At 50.4% G+C, this 18,897-nt stretch overlaps 1 protein-coding gene across 6 annotated transcripts in view; it reads right to left on the bottom strand.

Annotated features, from left to right (window-relative positions):
• Window positions 1-3,719: 3,719 nt before the first annotated feature.
• GDAP1L1 (ganglioside induced differentiation associated protein 1 like 1) overlaps window positions 3,720-18,897 on the bottom strand; it is a 54,061-nt gene continuing 38,883 nt past the window's right edge. For 5 of the 6 annotated variants that reach the window (XM_027621497.2, XM_027621501.2, XM_027621499.2 and 2 more), the window contains 3 exons: window positions 15,788-15,885; window positions 14,889-15,003; window positions 3,720-5,145 (listed from right to left, as the gene is read on the bottom strand). In XM_027621497.2, coding sequence (XP_027477298.1) covers window positions 4,802-5,145; window positions 14,889-15,003; window positions 15,788-15,885 — 557 coding nt within the window. In that variant the 3' untranslated portion in view covers window positions 3,720-4,801. The remainder of the gene's footprint in view (window positions 5,146-14,888; window positions 15,004-15,787; window positions 15,886-18,897) is intronic. The other variant, XR_003524599.2, reaches the window with a different exon arrangement.

Raw genomic sequence — 18,897 nt, 5'->3', positions numbered from 1 at the left:
CTGAGATGGCTTCTCTTGTCTTGGGCGGTCACCTCAGAGTCTCAGCAGAGCCAGACAGACCTCCACCTCCTCCTTCTGGTCAGTCACCCTCTTCTCCCGTCCCCAGTAACCCAAGCTAAGCCTCCACTTAGCTCTTGGGCCAAAGTTGTGTGTTGAGCCCATCCCGACATTTCTATCTCCCGATTTAGGTAGAAGGGCTACTGGGGTAGATCAGGGGAAAGCTCCTAGAACTCGCCACCGCATCCACACACTAGACTAGTTTCCACACGGGACAGTGGGTGGCTCCTGGAGAATGTCTTATTGTGAACTCCATCAGGTGATGACTCAAACCGCTGCTTTTCCAGATGTGGTTTCTTTACTAAAGCAAATAAACCCAGTGTCTGGCTCTTTGAATTCAACCTCTGGTCTGTAAAATGTTGTTCTCTGTATCATTGAGTCAGGACCACCAAAAGCCATTTGGTTTTACTTGGTAGGGCAGCAGTTTCTTAATGTGGGACTATGTCAGCCTTTTTGTTCTCCGTCATAATTTGATCTGTAGAGACCTTTGATCTGTATAACAGAACACCAATGCACGACATTGATCACATCGGGCTATACCCAGGGCACAGGAAATAGCAAGTGCACCAGATGCCTTAGTAAGACCCACGCACACCAGAGGGTGGGATCTAACCCCCAAAAACATTCAGGGGCCTCTAACCATGGTGAAATTTGTAGGGACCCAGGGGTTAGGAAATGTCAGGCTATCCCCTCTAAGTGAAAGACAAGTTGCTACGCCCACCACTAAGATCAAAGCACTGCAATTGGTGGCCCCCTTTGGATTTGAGAGGCAATGTACGCTCATCTGTGTGTGCTGCTCCAGACCATTTGCTGAGTAATGCATAAGACTGCTGGGTTTGGATGGATCCCAAAGCAGACTCAGGCTGCAGTGCAAGATGCTCTGCCTGTCGAGTCTTATGTTCCAGCAGATCCAATGGTGTTTAAGTTGTCTGTGATTTAGACATGGTGTATGGAACCTCCAGCCAGCCCTCGTAGGAAAAATCTCAGTGCACACCCCTAGCACTTGGAACCAAGTCATGTCCTCTTCTGCAAATCACAATCATCCTTTTGAAAACTAGTTTCTGGTCTGCTACTGCGCCCTGGTAGAGCCTGAACACCTGACCATGAGACACCCAATGACGAGGCGACCTGAGCTGCCCGTCACAAACCCAATGTTCAGCAGTGTTCTATCAAGTGGAAGTGAAACTTTCAGACTATGTCGGCTATTCCTGCCACATTGCCACCTCTTCCTCACCCGACATCTAAGGCCTTGTGACGCACGCCCTATGATCAAATGATGGAAGAAGAAGAACCTCAGTCCTGGTGCCAACTGGAAGTGGATGGTCACAGCACCACGAGCCTGGCCTCAAAGACGTGGGAGAAGGAAAATCCTCTCGGCGAACAGGGCTTCAAGCAGTACGTGGGGTTGTCCACTGTATCAAGATGGAGACAAAAGTCCAAAAATACGGATCTACACATATTCATGGGATGGGGTGTTTAGCTGGGTGATCAAGAACGAGAATGGAAGATTGGTAATGAGTACATCTGTGAGAGAAATACTGTGGCTAGATCTGTAACAAGGGGCACGGAAAGAGAGGATGTTTGTATTCTATGCGGATATCCCTGCCAAAAGTACTCACTGTAGAAGAGACTCTCAACAAATAGATGGACACCATGACTTGTTCTGTAGGTATGTCATTCCCCTCCCCCAGCCACCCTAGTGCTTGCTCAATAGGCTCAAATACAAAATGGCCATGGTAATGGAGCTAGAGGTTCTAGGTGGACACAACAACATGGACTTCCTCTCAGCAAGACTGATTTAGCTAATATCAGAATCGAGTGCCCAACTTGCCCAGAATACCTGATATGGCACCATTCCCTGTAGGAACTAGCCACCTCGTGGCAGATACACTACACTGACCCCTTCCATCATGGAGGGGGTAGCAATTTTTATATTCTCTATATAGATTTGCCTTCTTTGACCACCACGCCCATGGACACTTTGGTTCCAGTCTTGGTATTCCATACAAAATTACTTCTGACCAAGGAGTTGATATCACAGCATAAAGAATGCAGCAGTGTAATTATACCTATGGAAATTTCTGGTCTTACCATGTCTGTTATCTAGAAGCAGCTAGGCTTATAGAACATTATAGCACCAGCCAAGAGATGCTGCAATGTTGGGGTGATGTCCTACAGGATGCAATATATACTTTGTACAAACCATAGTGCTGTTTCTTCCACACCCAGAAAACATCGATCCAGCAGTGCTGAGGTGGAAATGGGAGACTAGCCCTCACTATTGCACATAATAATCTATTCACAAAAATGTTACTTCCTATCCCTGAATCTTTGGACTTTGATGGTTTAGAGATTATAGTTCCCAAGGAAGGAATGCTTCTGTTGGGGAATACTTCAATGGCTCAGCTGAATTAGCAGAAGTTGAGTTTGCCATTTGGCCATTTTGATCTCCTCGTACCATTGAAACTACAGACAAAAATGTTTCCTCTACAGACCACGGTGATTAGTCCCGATCACCGAGGGTAAGTGGGCTTGCTGCTGCAATGGTGGCGTGGGACACTCTGTTAGGAAGTAGAGGATTCTCCGGGGTGCCCCATAGTATTTCCACAGCAAATAGTAAAAGATTAATGGAAGACCACAGCAGCCCAAGGACCACCAAAGTCTAAGTCCTTTCACCAGATAAAATACCCCAACCATGAGATGTTGGTTGAGGACAAAGAGAATTTAGAATAGCTAGTGGGGAAAAGAGAAATTATCAATATCAACAACGGCCTTGGGATCAGTTACAGAAATGAGGACTCTGGCAGCTATGTGGATTTCCTTCCTTGCTTGTTATGTGTGTGTATACATTGTGCATAAGGAACGCCAGTGTTGGCTAAACTGATGTTTTAATCTGTAGGTTACAGCATACTGAGGAGTGCCTGTGACCTCTAGAAATAGAGGAACAAGAAGAGAATCCAACATCATCCAGAATGGTGTTACTGATGAGGCTTTGTGAATCTCATTTTGGAGAGAGGGTGAGAGCAGACCAGTCAACCCCACTGGGATGAAGCATGATGTTTTTGTTCTTGAGTGGAGTTTAATTATGAGTGGAGAGTCTGCATGCATGTTTGAGTAGCCTAAGGGGGGAGCAGTGCCAGATGTTGACTCTGCTCTCATGTTCCATGCTTGCCCTGTCTGGGCTCTGGCTATTTTTTTTTTTCTTTTCATCTTGATGAACAACAACAACAACAAAATGGGCAAATTATTATACATTTTTGCAAAGTCAATAAACTATGCTTTATGTTCTATAAGTTATGTCCCTGGCTTAATGTTCTTTAGACATCTTAGCCCATTTTTCCCTCTGGGGGACTGCGGGGCATGTGCCTTGGGTGTACCCCGAAGGACCACATCCAGGTTAATATGAGCAGATGCTTGTGAGCATGCTTTATAACCTGGGAAGCCCTGTATCCAAGTGAGGTGGGTTTAGGCCAAGGTCAGAGCATTGCACAATCCATCCAGAAGCCATCCCCACAACCAGCAACCTAAGCCCTGGACTCAACTCTTGTTTGCTCTTGCAAAGCACTGAGTCTGAACCTCGTGTCTCTGCATCTCCGGCCCCAGACTCTGGAAATGAGAGATGGATGGACAACACAGGTTTAGAAATGAAAAGCAACTGCTCCTCCTGAATGCTTTATTGGGGGCTTTCAGTGGTTTCTAAGCATGAGCGGCAGTGACACCCAGACCCTCTCCCAACATGCAAAAGGCACAGGAAAGTGAGACATGACCAGGGAGGGCAGCAGGGATGCAGGCACCCCCGCTCCTCCACGTGGCATGTTGGGGCACAGGGGGAGCCCCATGAGTGATGGGGAAGGTGGGCATTAAAGGAGGTGCCTTTGGCATAGGCAAAGAGAGACAGACCCTAGTCCATCCACCTCCAGACCCGCCCCTACACTCAGGCCAGGACTGACCTTCTGAGAGAAGGTCAAGATGGCTCTCGCTGAAAAGCCACCTCCCATGGTGGGAAATGTCAACCTCAGATGGGAAGAGGATGATGGATGGATGCTACCTCCAAGAGCTTCTGGTAAAGTGTCAAAGCAAACACACTGGCCAAATCAGGAGGGGGAACGAGAGGGTGTGCTCATGGGGTCGTCCCAGGCGTGACCTGGTGATTGGCTGCCACTGCCTTGGCTTGAGCCAGTGCTGTCTCAGTCCATGTGCAGGAGAAGAGTGGAGCCCCTTCGGGTCTTCAGAGGCCTCTCCGGGGTCTGCCGTCTCCAGCCCCACCCGGAGGCACCACTTAGAAGAGTCAGTGTTGATGTTGGCTTTGTCCTGCGGAAGAGTTCCCTGGGCAAGAGGGAAGGGGAGGCGAGGGGTCAGGCCCTCGGAGCCCCCAGCACCTCCCGGAATCTGGGCCTTGGTGGCCGGAACAGCCTGGGACTCACCTCAGATCCTAACCAGTCCCCCCAGTTCCATCTTGAGACCTTGAATCAAAAGAAAAGGTATTCGTGTTTTGTTTCTGTTCTCTCTCTCCCTCTCTCCCTCTCACACTCACTCTTTCTCTCCTTTAGTAGAGCTGTGGCCTCAACTCACGGCATTGGCAACGTCTACCTCTAAACTATGGAATGTTTTCACATTGACGATAGAATTACTCCAAACAGGGCGGGGAGTGGCTGTCCAAGTTCATGAGACAGTGCATTACTGAGAGCTTGCTGGGGGTCACACAGGACAGAGACACCAACAGGCACCAAGCCCAGGCCTGGCTCTAGATGTATTTTTTCTTGAGGTACCAGTAGGCAAAGTAGCCCATCCCACCCAGGGAGCCCATGAGGAAGGATGCCCCAAAGAAAGATGGGGGTTTCCGCTTGACCAGCCGGAACGCATTGGGGATGACAGCCGACAGCAGAGTGGTGTGGATGTCGCCGAGGACCTTCCGGAAGGCCAAGCGCTTCTGGACCCTCTCAAAGAAGGACTGCAGGTTGGGCCGGCTGCCGTCTTCCCAGTACTTCTTGGACAGTCCCAGGAACTTGAGGCGGTGCAGGGTAGCTCCCAGGAGAACGTCGGCGAGGGTGAAGGCACAGCCGCAGAGCCATGGTTCACACTTTTGCCCTGGAGTGGAAGGGAGAGGAGATGGGGCGGGGGGCTCCCTTCTCTGCCACTGACCCGCTGGCCCCTGCCCACCCGCCCGCTCCCTACAGCTTTCATCACTTTTGTCCAAGGCTTACACTACCGCTGTTAGTGTTTTTTCTTTAAATCAACTGACTCTTAAGGTGCAAATACATGTGTCTAAACTCTAGACTCCTGTGTCTAACTGCCCGTTTGACAGGCTCCACCTGGATATCCACCATGCCCTTCAGACCCGGTATGTCCAAAACCGAATTCCTGATTGTCACCCCCAACCCCACCACACTCATCCCCATGTCAGTGACCGTGTGCCCACCCTTTCAGTCACTTGGGCCAAAGCCCCATGCCCCCATGCCACGTCGAGTCCCCTCCCTTCCATCCCTCATGTATAGTGTGTCAGCAATTCCCATCAGCGTCTCTTCCAAATGCATCCAGAGCGTGAGGTTGCCTCTGTGGTTACCAGCCCGGTCCAAACCACCATCCTCTCCAACCTGATAGATCTCCCTGCCTCTGCCCTTGACTTCCCGAGTCTGTTCTCAACACAGCAGCCAGAGGGACTGGAAATGGGCATGGCTTGCCTGGGGCGCCCAGTGAACAGGGAGTGATTTGTGAGAAGTCAAGATTCGGCAAATAGATGGAGATAAATTAGGGGAAAAGCTTAGAAGCCCCACAAAGGAGTTTGGACATGAACATGGTTAGTGGGGAGAATTGCAGGGTTTTGAGCCAAGACGTGATGTAGGAAACCAAAGGAGCTCCACGTCCATCTCTGGGCTTTTGCCCCTTCCAGGCCTCATGCCTGGAATGCTCTCCCCTCTGCTTCCTGCGAGGTCTGCTGTCCTGGAAAGCTTGCTTCTGCATCTTTGAGCAGGTGTTCCTTTCAACTCAGAAATGTCCTGAATCTGATGCCCTCCGCCATCAAAGCCTGAGCCCCTCCATCCCTCTCACTCTGTGGCTTCTTGTTTATTCATTTATTCATTCACCCAACACATGTTTATCTAGTAGTATGTGCTGGGCATGAAGACCCGAGATGACACGACGCATGATAAGACACAGAGGCTCATGCCTTCACAGGACGAGGAGGTAAAGTGTGATGAAGGCTCTAATCCAAAGTTTGTTCTTGACACATAACTTTCAAGATGCCTATTAGATATCCAAGGGGAGATGATAAATCAGCAGTCAGAGGTACACGTACCTAGTTCAAGTGTGCATCATCAACATGGGGATGGGAGGATATTAGCAAGCGAGTGAGCGTAGACAGATCTGAGAATAGGGCCAAGGACTGAGCTTTGGGGCTTCGAGATTCAGATGTTGGGCAGCAAGGAGAAACCAGCAGAGGAGCATGAGAAGGAGCACCTGTGAGGTGAGAGATGAAAGTGTCCCAGGGAGAAGAAGGGAGGTGTTTGAATGCTGCAGAGAGGTCTGGTAGGAGACTGAGAACTGTGGTGGCATTTGGTGACCAGTGGCCTTGACAAGAGCAGTCGGATTGGATGTTGACGCTGAAAGCCTGGTTGGAGGGAGTCCAAGAGAGAAAGGGAGGGGAGGAACTGCAGACTGTGAGCAAGGATCACTCTGTCAAGGAGTTTTGCTGTGATGGCAAGGACACACCAATAATGCGAGACAGGTCAAGAGTGTCTTTGCAAGCGGGGAGGGAGCACCCAGCATGTTGATGGGGATGAGCTAGCAGAGAGGGGGAAATGATGCTACCGAGGACAGTGGAGTGCTTGAGCGGATGGACATCTAGTACACAAGGGGAGAGGTTGCTCGTTCAAGGACAGCTCACTGTCGGTAATTCGAGGGAGTGCGTGGTGCTGTAGCTCATCCAATCTAAGTTGCCGGGGAGTGGAAGACAGCCACCCCGGAGAGAACAAGTGGTGCCAGTTCAACTTTGATTGTGAGAAACATTCCAATTTCGGAGATGCTAAGCTGTGCTGTAACAACAGTGTCTCTTAGAGCTGATAAAACAGGGCGTGTGCCGGCACTGCCACTGGTGGGGGAGGCGCTGTGGGGTCCGAGCCCTCCGGTTTCCCCAGTGAGTGAGGGGAGGGCTGGAGGCAGCAGGTGGAAGGCTGAGGAGGAAGCAGAAGGGATTAAGCAGTCACCTGGAGAGGGGACAGAGGGAGGCCTAGGGCAGCTGGAGAGCCAGCTAAGGCTCGTGGTCATGGATTCAAAGTGAGACCAGGCGGCACGAGTGCTTCTCCAGCCATGCTTGGGTTCACAGGCGCAGGCGCTGACGAGGTAGAGAGTTGGGTGTAACCATTTGAGGTTTTGCAAAGTACAATAAAGCCAGAGGAGGGCAAGGAAGCCGACGGTGCAGGCACCGGAGCGCTCTGACTGGTGGACGAAGCAGTTACTGCCAGGTACGGAGCGAGGTGAGATCAGGATGGGGGTGAGGGGCAGTGAAAGGAGGCAGGATCCGCCCCCCCGCCCCCCGCGGTCCCCAGCGACGGACTGGAGGAGACAGGCAGATTTGAGAGCAGGACCAAGGACTGAGCCCTGGGCACTCAAGGTTTAGGTAAGGGAAAAGGGGAAACCAGCAAAGGTGCGGGGGAAGGAACAGTCTGCGAAGTGGGAGACGCACCAGAGCGTGCGGCGTCATCTCCCTGCTCCTCACAACAGTGCTGTCTGGTAGGTGCTATTATTACCCCCACTTTACACGAGGACACTGAGGCACAGAGAGGTTAAGTAACTTGGCCGAAGCCACGCAGCTAGGACGTGGAAGAGCAGAGTCTGGATTTGAACCCAGGCCGTGTGGTTCCAGAGTCTGTGCTTGTAGCCACTACAGAACACTGCCCCCTCCCATGTGCAGATGGGCACGCACGTCGGCACGCATCTGCACACACCCTCGGGCCCTTTCAACAGGTGCGTTCTCCATCGGGTCTGTACGCAGATCTGTGTCCGTAGCACGTGTGGTGTGTCTGTTCGCCCCTGTGTGCACCTGCTCAAGTCCATGCAGCGACTGTGTTTATACGTGTGGGCACCTGCATCCGTGTGGTGTGGGACCCCCAGATGTGTAAGCGCAGTGTATGCCCACGTCCGTTGGGCTGTTTGCCTGCAGACAGACGTTCCCAAACATGGATGCGCGTGTCATTGTCTGAGTGTGTCCACGCCTGTGTTTCAGTCTGTGGGCTGATGCTGAGAGCCACGACCACCACATATGCGGACATGTGCAGCTACCTGGCGGGTCGTCCTTCCGTTTGCCCCTCTCCTCCAGCTGTGCGTGCCCTTCAGAAGGCCCCCAGCCCGGGACAAACCCTATCTTGTACCTTCCCTGAGTCTGCCAGCTGAGTGTGCTGGAGACACACTGACCAGCCAGGCTTCAAATTCATGAGCACAGAGCCCAAGAGGGCACTTGGCCACGCCTGGGCCTCTACGCGTTCTGGACTAGGCTGGCTTCTGCACGCCCTGCAGACATAGCCGCACAGCTTTCACGTCTCCTCACACCGGTCCCTAGTCCTCACTCAGGGAATGCATGCTGCATTCAGAAAACAGGAGCCTTCACTCCGACCACGGACCCTACAAAGCCAGGCACATGCACCCTGCCTTCGGCCACCCCGCTGACGCAGTGAAGGGTGCGAGCCACCCCCTCTCAAGGCCAGGCCCCCTGTGGCTCTCTGCACCGTCCGAGGCTGCACGTCTTCCCTTCGCCTTCCAGATCCGCTCTCCTCCCTTCTCCATGCTGCCCTGCGCCCCAGGAGGATGACCAGACGCATACCCCAGGGGGGATCCCAGCCCTCGGGCTCTAGTCGGGTCCAGCCGCTGGGGAGCAGAGGCAGGAGGTGGGAGGGTGGGCGAGAGAGAGAGAGAGAGAGAGAAAGAGAGGTGGGAGTCTTGCTTCCCTCAGTGTCCCCTCTGCGGGTCGCCGTGGGCTGGCTGCATCCACAGACAGAAAGGCATAGCGCCTGTTGCCTGTCGGGTGGTCCCCCTCTCCACACAGCCTCTTTGTCCAGGTTCCGGCAACTACTCCCACCCCTCACGACCTCAGGGCCAGGGCACCCCATTTTTCCTTGTGCTCTCCCTGCATCCATCCCACATATTTGTAAACAGTCCCTTGATGAAGTCCTCTTCAACTGACCCCACGTGAAGGTGTCCTGTTTCCCACACGGCCCCGGCCTGCAGGACGCCTTCCGTCCTACAGCACCGATTTCTCCTTCCCCCCGGGGTCTTCCTACCTGCCTGAAAACACACTCTTGTATCTCCTCTCTTCGCCCCACATCCTTCCTCAGGCTCCGTCCATCTCTCTACTTCCTTCCACAGCTAAACGTCTCAAAAGAGGGGCCTACACCTGCTGTCTTCATCCCTCGCCTCACATTCGCTCTTCAGCCACCCACCCCCACATTCCAGTGAGACTGCCCTTGGCAAGGTCACCACCAGCAGCCGCAAGACAAAATCCAGGGGACGCTTCCCTATCCTTGCTTCATGCAGACTCCCAGCAGCACTGGACACGGTTCTCTCCTTAAAACACAATCCTTTCTGGGTCCCATTGACACAAGGGTCCTCTGGCCTCACTGGTGACTCTCTCTGCAGGCTCTGTTGGCTCCTATGCCCCTCCCCCGACGTGGGGGGACCTCAGGGCAAGGGTGGCAGTTTTAAAATGCACTCAGGAGCCACTCAGTACTTTTCTGATGGAGCCCAATCTCCCTCCCCTTGAATATGGACTGTATTTTGTCACTTGCTTCCAATGAACAGAATGTGGCGGAAGTGACAGTGACTTCCAACAGGTCTTAAAAGGCCCTGTGGCCGCCTCTCTCTCTCTGTGCTCAGCCGGCAGCCATGTTGTGAGGACCCTGGAGCAGCCCCATTGAGAAGCGCGGGCAGTGAGGAACCGGGGCCTCCCTCCCGCCAACAGCCAGCAGGGAATGGAGACCTGTAGTTACGAACCACGAGAACGAGCCATCTCGGCTGTGGATTCTCCAGCTCAAACGACTGCAGCCCCAGCCAACAGCTTGAGCGCAACCTGCATCATGCAGCCCTAAATTAGAACCACCCAGCCACCCTGCTCCAAAAGTCGTGAGCCGCAGAAAATGTGTGATGTAATAAATGTGGTTTTTGTTGCTGCTTCAGCCCCTAATTCATGGGCGGTTTGCTGTGCAGCAAAAGGACACATCAGCCCTTGACTCTGTTTTGTCTCCCTCCACTCTCTCCCTAGATGAATCACCCAGTTCTATGGCTTTAAATACCACATATATGATGGAGACTCACAGATCTCTCTCCAAATTCTGACCTCTCCTTTACAAGGCAGACTAGAATACCTAATGGCTTGTTTGACAGCCCCCTCTTGGGTGTCTGAAAGGCCTCTTGAACACACTGTGTCCCAGATCGAACATTCGGCCCCCCTTGTCCATATCAGGAAATGGCACCATTCGGTAGCTCAGACCAAAACCCAGTAGTCATCTTGGATTCCATTCCCTTACTCTCCCCTCCTTATACAACCACTCAGCAATTTCCAATCCATTCTGTCTCCAAAATGCCTCTCGAGTCCATACATGCCTCCCCATCTCCCCTGCCACCTCCTCGGTCCAAGCCAATGCCATCCCTCCTGGGCTGCCTGACAGCCTCCACTCTGTCTCCCTTGAAATCCATTCTCACAGTAACCTGAGTGCTCTTAAAATTGGAATGCCTCACCCTGGGTGGACTGTGAAAATGACCACCCATTCCTGCTATTCCTGTATGCATGTGGCCTTGCTGCTTCTGCCAACAGGAGGTGAATCTTCACCTCTTTAATCCAGACTTGCTTTAGCTAATGGGATTCTAGTAAATTCCACACAAACAGAAGCTTGAAAAGTGTTTGCATGCTGAGGCTTTGCTCCTTGCTGCTCTCAGAAACCCTGCAACCACCACCATATGGATGAGTACGGGTTAGCCTGCTGGATGATGAGCAACATGTGGCCCATTGGCCCAGCTGACAGCCAGCCAGCCGCTAGACATGCCAGGGAGGTCACTGACTGCCAGCTGACTATAAATACATGAGTGATGCCGCCACCAGCATGTGGGGCAGAGATAAGCACCCCAGCTGAGCCCAGCCCAAACTGCCAAACCACAAATCATGAACAAATAAAAGGTTCTTTTAAGTGACTCAGATTTAGAGTTTATTCGTTATGCAGCAAAAGCTAACTGATACAATCCCCTTCTCAAAGCCCTCCAAGGATTTCCCATCAGATGGATTGTACATAGTACAAAATCTAAACTCTAAATATAGACTGAACTTTCACTATAAGTAAAATATAAATATGGTTCTATTCTAAATTCTAAATACAGGTCTATGATCTTGCATCTCTCTGGCTCTGTCCAACCTCACTTATGCCACTCTTCCCAGGACTCACCACACAGTAGCCAGTTCCTGGAGAGTTGCCAGCTCTCCCCTCACCATGGTGTCCCCTCAGTCTAGGACACACCTCTCCCGGTTCTGCACTAGGCTGGCCCTTCTATATCTCTCAGGTCTCATTTGAAACGTCACCTCTTCAGAGAAGCTTTATCAAATTTGCCTGACTCTTTTTACTATCAGTCTTAACACTTAGCACTGTTTATAATTCTGTTTTTACTGATGGGATTATTTGACTAATGTCTTTCTTCTCTGGAAGACTATAAACTACATGAGAGCAAGAACAACGTCTTATTTTTACTTGCAATTTTATCCTCAGGACCTGGCACACAGTCGGTGTCCAAGAAATATTTCAATAAATGAATGAAGAAGAATGGTAATAGTAATTAATTTTGAAACTGCTATTTCTAGAACATTCTACCTTTAGCCAGGTACTGTGGAGAGTGATCAACACCCATTATCTTTATGAACCCTCACAACCCTTACTTACCTCTTTAAAGGCCCTTTCTCCAAATATAGTCACATTCCGAGATACTGGGGATTAGATTCTATTATTATCCACATTTTGTAGAAGAACTCACAGAAGTGAAGTGAATTCTACAAGGTCACAGAACTAGGAGGTGGCTGATCAAGAATCCACATCAGTGTCATCTGGCTCCATGCTAGGGGTCCTAACTGTGACATTATAACACTTCCCAACCCTGGGCTCTGCCTCAGAAAGGGAGAAGTGGAGGGTATAAGCATTACCCCCAGGGAAGTTTGGAGGTGCCCCAGTGGGTGAATGAGACCATGGGGGCTCAGCCACCTCCCCAGACCTCTACTACCTCCCCCAGCCATGGAGGGACACAAGTACTGCCCACCATCTCCATCTGGAACAACCCCAGTCATCTTGCCATGGGGCAGTACAATGCTCCCTCCCCTTGGAAGAGCTCAGGACCAAAACAGAGACTGAGGTCAGGAGGCTCCCAATCTAGAATCACATGAGGAATGAGCATCCACAGCTGTTCTCCAGGACCGTCAACTCTGCCTTCCATCTAGGTCACACTCTGTGCCTCCCTTGATCGTATCAGCCGCTAATATTTGTGGGGACATTTCCATACCGTGTGCCAGGCCATGTGCTTATTCCCTTACACACACTTTCTCACTGAGCCTCACAACAGCCCTGTGAAGTAGGCTTTCATTTTATCACCCCTTTACAGAACAGAAGAAGCAGCAGAGCCCGCGCTTAAAACTCAAGACTCTGGGAGCCAGGGTTTGAATCTAAGCTCCACCATTTCTATCTGTGTGACCTTGGGAAGGTTACTGAAGCTCTCTGTGCCTTAGTTTCCTCATCTGTTAAACAGAGTCACTCATATTACTTATGTCCTAGAGTTGTTAGGGGCATTAAATGGGTTGAACTATGTGAAACACCTAGCACAGTGCCTGGCCCACAGGAAGTGTTGTTAAAGATACGTTGTATGGGCTGAATTGCATCCTTCCAAAATTCATATGTTGAAGCCCTAATCCCCAGTATCTCAGAATGTGACTGTATTTGGACAAAGGGCCTTTAAAGAGGTAAGTAAGTTAAAATGAGGCCATCAGGGTGGGCCCTAACCACTCTGACTGGTGTCCTTATAAGGAGGGGACATTTTGCCACACAGACACCAGAGGCATGCCCTCGGAGCAAAGCCTGTATGAAGACCCAGCAAGAATGTGAGCCCAAGAGCGATCTTGGAAGAACGACACCTGCCAACACCTTGATCTTAGACTCCAGACTCTAGAGCTGGGAGAAAATAAATCTCTATGGGTTAAGATATCCAGTCTGCAGTATTTTGTTAGGGCAGCTGAGCAAATTAATCCATAAATATGTAAGGTGTGCCTGATAATGAAGGTCAACTGATGAGAGAACAGCAGAGCTGGGACTCTGACCCCAGAGGCAATCTTGGAAACATCATGCCTTCTGGCCTCTGAGCACTCTTCGGCAATGGCTCCCCTAAGCACCTTCTCTGACAGAAAGGAGAAAGTTCCTGCTTGAGGTGCATACTATTTTTATTACTCAGCCTTGCCATGCTTTTGTCTACAGAGGATTTAGGGCCTGGCTTTAGAACTCATGACAATGTCCTATTCAGGACTTTAGGTATCTATGCGTACCTCAGGCTTGCCTCAGTTGTGAGATGCTGGAAGATCACTGCCCCTGTCAGGAGGAAACCTATGTTCTTGCCCTAACCACATGTTCTTGACCTAACCATGCCATTTATGAGCTGCACGACCTTCAGCAAGTCCCTGTATCTCTCTGAGCCTCAGTTTTCTTAAAAAGAGAATGTGCATGCCTTTGGCTGTCATATGTTTAAACTAGCATGTTCCAGGCAGTGGACAGAGTGCTTTTACATTTTATAAGAGTCCAACAAGATGGCATCAAGTTGTATTATCACCATCCCATTCTACAGATGAAGAAACTGAGGCTCCAATAGGGGAAGCAACTTATCCAAGTCACATAGTATAGACAGCAAAGCTGGAACTCTAACTCAAACCCTTGTCTGACTCTAAACTCATATTTTTATTTTTTTAAGATTTTATTTTAAGTAATCTCTACATCCCAGTGTGGGGCTTGAACTCACAACCCCAAGGTCAAGACTTGCATGCTCTACCAACTGAACCAGCCAGGGGCTCCTAAACCCATCTTTCCCATACAGCTGGGGTGCGTGTGTGTGAGGCTGTGAGTGTAGCAGTGCCTGTCATGTAGGCTCTGTAAAGTAGCATAACTGAGGAGATAAGACTAACCGACCACCTAAAACAGAGCAAGATGAGGAGGTCCAGAATCAAACTCGAAGATGGGTGGTGGCAAAGACAGCACATAGAAGGAAAAAGGAGCAGAGTGGCGTGGAGAGGATACTCCCAGCTAGAAGACCTGCAGGAGCAAAGGTGTAGAGACGGAGATGGGAATGAAGCCGGCATACTCAAGGTCAGAGTGCCGCTCAAGGACAGAAAGAGTCAAGGTCAGAAAGAGCCATACTACATCCTTGAGCAGGGGAAAGGTGAGATGATGTGGTGGGTCCTGGTCACCACCACCACCACTGTCATCATCTTCACCAACCTCAGTTAAACATCTACTGTGTGCTAAGCGCTGCCCCAATACCTACATGTACTATTTCATGCAACGTCTCAACACCTTTCTGGAGTAGGTCTTATTATTATCCTTATTTTGCAGATGAGAAAATGAGGTCCAAGGAGGTGAAGTACCTGATCCATGGTCACTTAACTAGTAAGTGGTCAAGCTAGGACTTATACCTAGTCTGTCTGCTTCCATGGCCCATGACTCTAACCACGTGGGAGGTCCTCTGAGATCTTTGGGATAAAGGGGCTGGAAGTGGGCAAGGGCAGGTAGACTGGATGGGCTCCAGCACCCACCTACCCCAGAGCTGGCACCCACCCTCGTTTTCCAGCTTCCTCTTCTCCAGCTCCGCCTCTATCTGGTCCAGCACCATGGCCAGCTCCCCAAGGATCTTCTTCAGGTAGCTCACATCATCGTGCTCCAGGATCTTGGCCTGGGGACAGGACAGGCAGGAGCCAGAGGAGTTGACTTGGCTTCCATCAAGCCTGGATAACCAAGGCTGGAAGGAACTTGACCCAAACCCCCTTCAGCAAACCCAGCCTCCACATATTCCCCTCAGCGTAGAGGGTGCCTCACTGTCACAAACAAAGCACCCTCATCTGGGGCTAACACACTCCTGGGAGCTTGGCTGTCCTGGCCAGACCCGGCTCTTTCATACGCCAGCTTCTAAGAGGATCGGTTGATAGCAGCTCATTGTTGCCCTTTCTCCAGAGTTACTCTCAGCCAACAAGAGCTGCCTGGAAATACTCGGGAGGGTGTCTCCCATCCCTCATGCCCCCGCCAGGCAATCTGTAGCCAATGACTGACTGACACAGGGGTATACAAATCTTGTCCCTTGCCTCCATGAGGGTTGACTTTGCGGTGACACTTGTGCTGCACAGCTCTCTGTGGGATCAGGTGAACTTGGCTTCTTCTTCCTTTCTATCCCTCCCACCCTTACTGGGTTCTCCTCAGAACACTCCTTCAATGCCACTCTTACCCAAGAACCTCTGTCCAATGCTCTGCTCTTAGGGACACATCCTAAGATGTCAGGAGACCAAGGCTCCAGTGGGACAGTGCCCTGCCTAAGGTCAAAGAGCCAGTACGTGACAGAGGAGTCAGGATTGGAAAAGCAAGCCATTTTATGTCATCAGCGGATCCTCTATTTAGAATGAGCTTCTTCCATTTGATCTGTTTCATGGTGGGGAAGGGAACTGGGCAGGCCTGGAATCACTTACCATGAGCTTCTTCTGTTTGGAAAGGTAGGGCTCAGAGAGCTGGGGCTCCTCTTCATGGTCCAATTTCATGAGGTCTGTGGTGGCGTTGGCTAAATGTCCTGGGGAGAGAATAAGGAAGGCCCCATCTTTCTGATACCCAGAGCCACTCACACCCCTTCTTCCACAAGTTTGCAGGTAAGGTCCCACTCAAACATTGATCTGGGAAGTAATAATATCAACAGCCAACACCTAGTAGGCACAACAGGCTGCAACATAGGGATGGATGACATACCATCCTGCCCTAGGCTCAGGCTAGTGGGAGAAACAGACACATAAAGAAAGCTCTTTTACAGCACGATCAATCTGTAATGAAGAGTGAACCCCCAGAATGCTGTGAGACACAAAGGGCCACCTGCCCAGGCCACAAGGCATCAGGAAACCTCACTGAGGAGGAAACTACTCGGGGATGAGGAATTTGCCAGAAATGGAGAGGTTATAAACCTGGACAAAGTCATACTTCAGTGCATGTCTCCCCCCACCCTTTCCTGTGGTAAGGAAACAGGTTCAGAGAGGCTAAGTAATATCCCACACTAGTAAATGATAAGCAGGTTTCAAGCCTGGGTCCATCTGATTCTTAGTCTAGTGCTCACTCACTGTAGCTCACAAGGAAAAACTTGCTTAATGCAAGAAAAACCATAAGAGACTTTTGCTGTCTTGAAACTTCCCATTCTGGTGAGGCAATTTTCCTGAAGATTTAGCTAACCCCATATTTCCTGGGAAAACTGGCCTTTTAAAGATGCTAAAAAGGGAAGGGTGATGGAACAGTGGGTAAATGATGGAACTCAAGGTAGCACCTTGAGAATTATTCTTAATGAGAGAGAAGTGTCCTATAGTTCGACTTTGAGAGTCTAACTGTAAACTGTGGGAGTTATAAGAGGAGGCGAAAGTATCATGCAGGATAAGATCCTGGGGTCTGTTCCAAGACTGAGATGGGATTTCTCCAGAATTCTTGGCCAGTTAAGTCTGGGATGTGGTGGGTCAATCATGCCCTGCCCTTTCTCTTGTGTCCCAGCTCCACTTAGAGATCCCTTAGGCTCCTTGAATTCATCCTGGCCCACCTGACCCCATCATCGTCCCTGCTCCACCTGCTCCTCGCCTGCATTCTCCCCTAACTGCAGCACCCCTCCCCCACACTGAGCCAAGCCAGATGCCTGAGGGGGTGCCCTCAATTCCTCCTTCACCTCCTCCCTGCACCAAATCAGTCCCAGGTCCTGTTGATTCCTCCTTCTTATTCTTTCTCATACTTAACTTCTCCTTTTTAATCCTCTGCCTCCCTTAGTTCAGACCCCCTTATTGATCTCTCTCTGGATGATTCTGACCCAGCCCTAGGCACCGGCACTCTCTCCTTCTGTGCCCTTCTCCCCATTCACACCAAAGAGGTCTTCCTCAAACACATACTTGACCACGCCACTCCCTGCTTAAAACCCATCCCTGGCTCCTCACTGCCCTGAGATAACGTCCAAGCTCTTCAACTCGCCTTAAAAAAACCCAGCAGGATCCTCTCTTCTTACCAACTCCATCTTTCACTGAGTTACCCCACCTGTCCCTGTCCCCAGGTGGTAACATTTCAGCCACTCCAAATGCTTGGCATTCCCTGAATGTGCCAGACGATCTCAAACCTCTGGGCCTCTGCTCACACTATTTCTACCTCCTGGAATACTTTTCTCCTGTATTCCTGAAAATCCCCTTCTAGATCCAGTTCAAGATCACCTCCTCCATGAAGCCTGTCCTGATCCTTTAAGAGATCTGACCACTCAAGGCCTTTGTCCTCCTGTGTAGATTGTACAGATTTCTGCCAGAAAATGCAAATACAGTAATCAGAGCTGCCATTGCACACATCCATTCAGGTTACAGTCTATGTGAAAAGTGACCCCTGGACTTGTGCAGTGCACCACCTGTACTGCTATACATGGAGATTTTGATGTATTTATGTCTGGATGTATATGTCTCCCACTAGAATTTGAGTTTCTGGAGACCAGTGGCTATGTCAGATTTGTCTCTGTTTCCTTAAAACCCCGTACAGGCCTGGCACAGAACGAGAGCTTAGTGAGAGTTGAACGAATGAATGAATAGAATGAGTAAGTGAATGAATAGAATGAGTGAATGAATGACCACAGATGTTCAGCTTCTGCCTTCTGATGTCTCACCATCTACCACCCCATCTCCTGGCCTGATAAAAAAAACCAGTAAACATACTCCCAGACCTTTCAGCTTTAGGGCTATATTAAGTCTCATTGATATTTTATGAATGTGAAGGTCAAGTATAGCATTTTCTCTCTTGCCAGTCACCCAGGGCTGCACATGTGGCTCTCCTTAGACTCCAAGAGGGCAAACCAAGCCCAGGAAAGACCTTAGGCTGATTGGAGGGATCACTGCAGGATCACTTCTGCATCCTGTGAGACCTCCCTCCTTCCCCAGTGGGGCTGGAGCCCTGAGATCTCTCTCCTCCAATGAGGAGCAGGCTGGGCCTTCTCTGGACCCCTCGCTGCCTTCTAGACTCTTTCAGATGGCTCATGGCAGAATGAGGAGGGGCCTCCAGCCCCTAGAAGCGGTTAGGGACTGCCTCCACCCAGTCCAGGCCCCCATCACTGCTCACCTAGATGACAGCAGGAACTCCTAACTGCTCCACCCATTCTTCTCTTGGTGGAGGGAGCTCTGTATAATGCACATCAGCCATGTTCACTTTCCATCCCTAGTTTCTCCACTGCTCTTTGGACAAGATTCCATTTCTGTCAGACCTACTCCCCAGACTCACACCACCAGCCACTCATACCTCCCTTGGGCTACACTTCATCCACACTGAACTTCCTTCAGTTCCCCAAACACACCACACCCTCTCCTACCCCTGAAGCTGAAGGGATTCTCTCTCTCCTTCCCCTTCTACCTCCTGGTCCTCCTTGGGTGTTGCTGCATTTCAGAAGCCCTCCGTGCCCCCAAGGCTGGGATGGGCACCTTCTCTTATTGTAACATTCATTGGTTCTAGGGTAACATTTTTTTAAATCAGTGTTTGAACAGGTTATACATACATACATACATACGTGTTTAAAAATTCAAACAATATTAAAAGAATG

This window comes from Zalophus californianus, chromosome 8 (genome assembly GCF_009762305.2).
Source record: "Zalophus californianus isolate mZalCal1 chromosome 8, mZalCal1.pri.v2, whole genome shotgun sequence".
NCBI lineage: Eukaryota > Metazoa > Chordata > Mammalia > Carnivora > Otariidae > Zalophus > Zalophus californianus.
The sequence above is the reverse complement of the archived record's forward strand: the minus strand, read 5'-3'. Positions and strand labels throughout refer to the sequence as shown.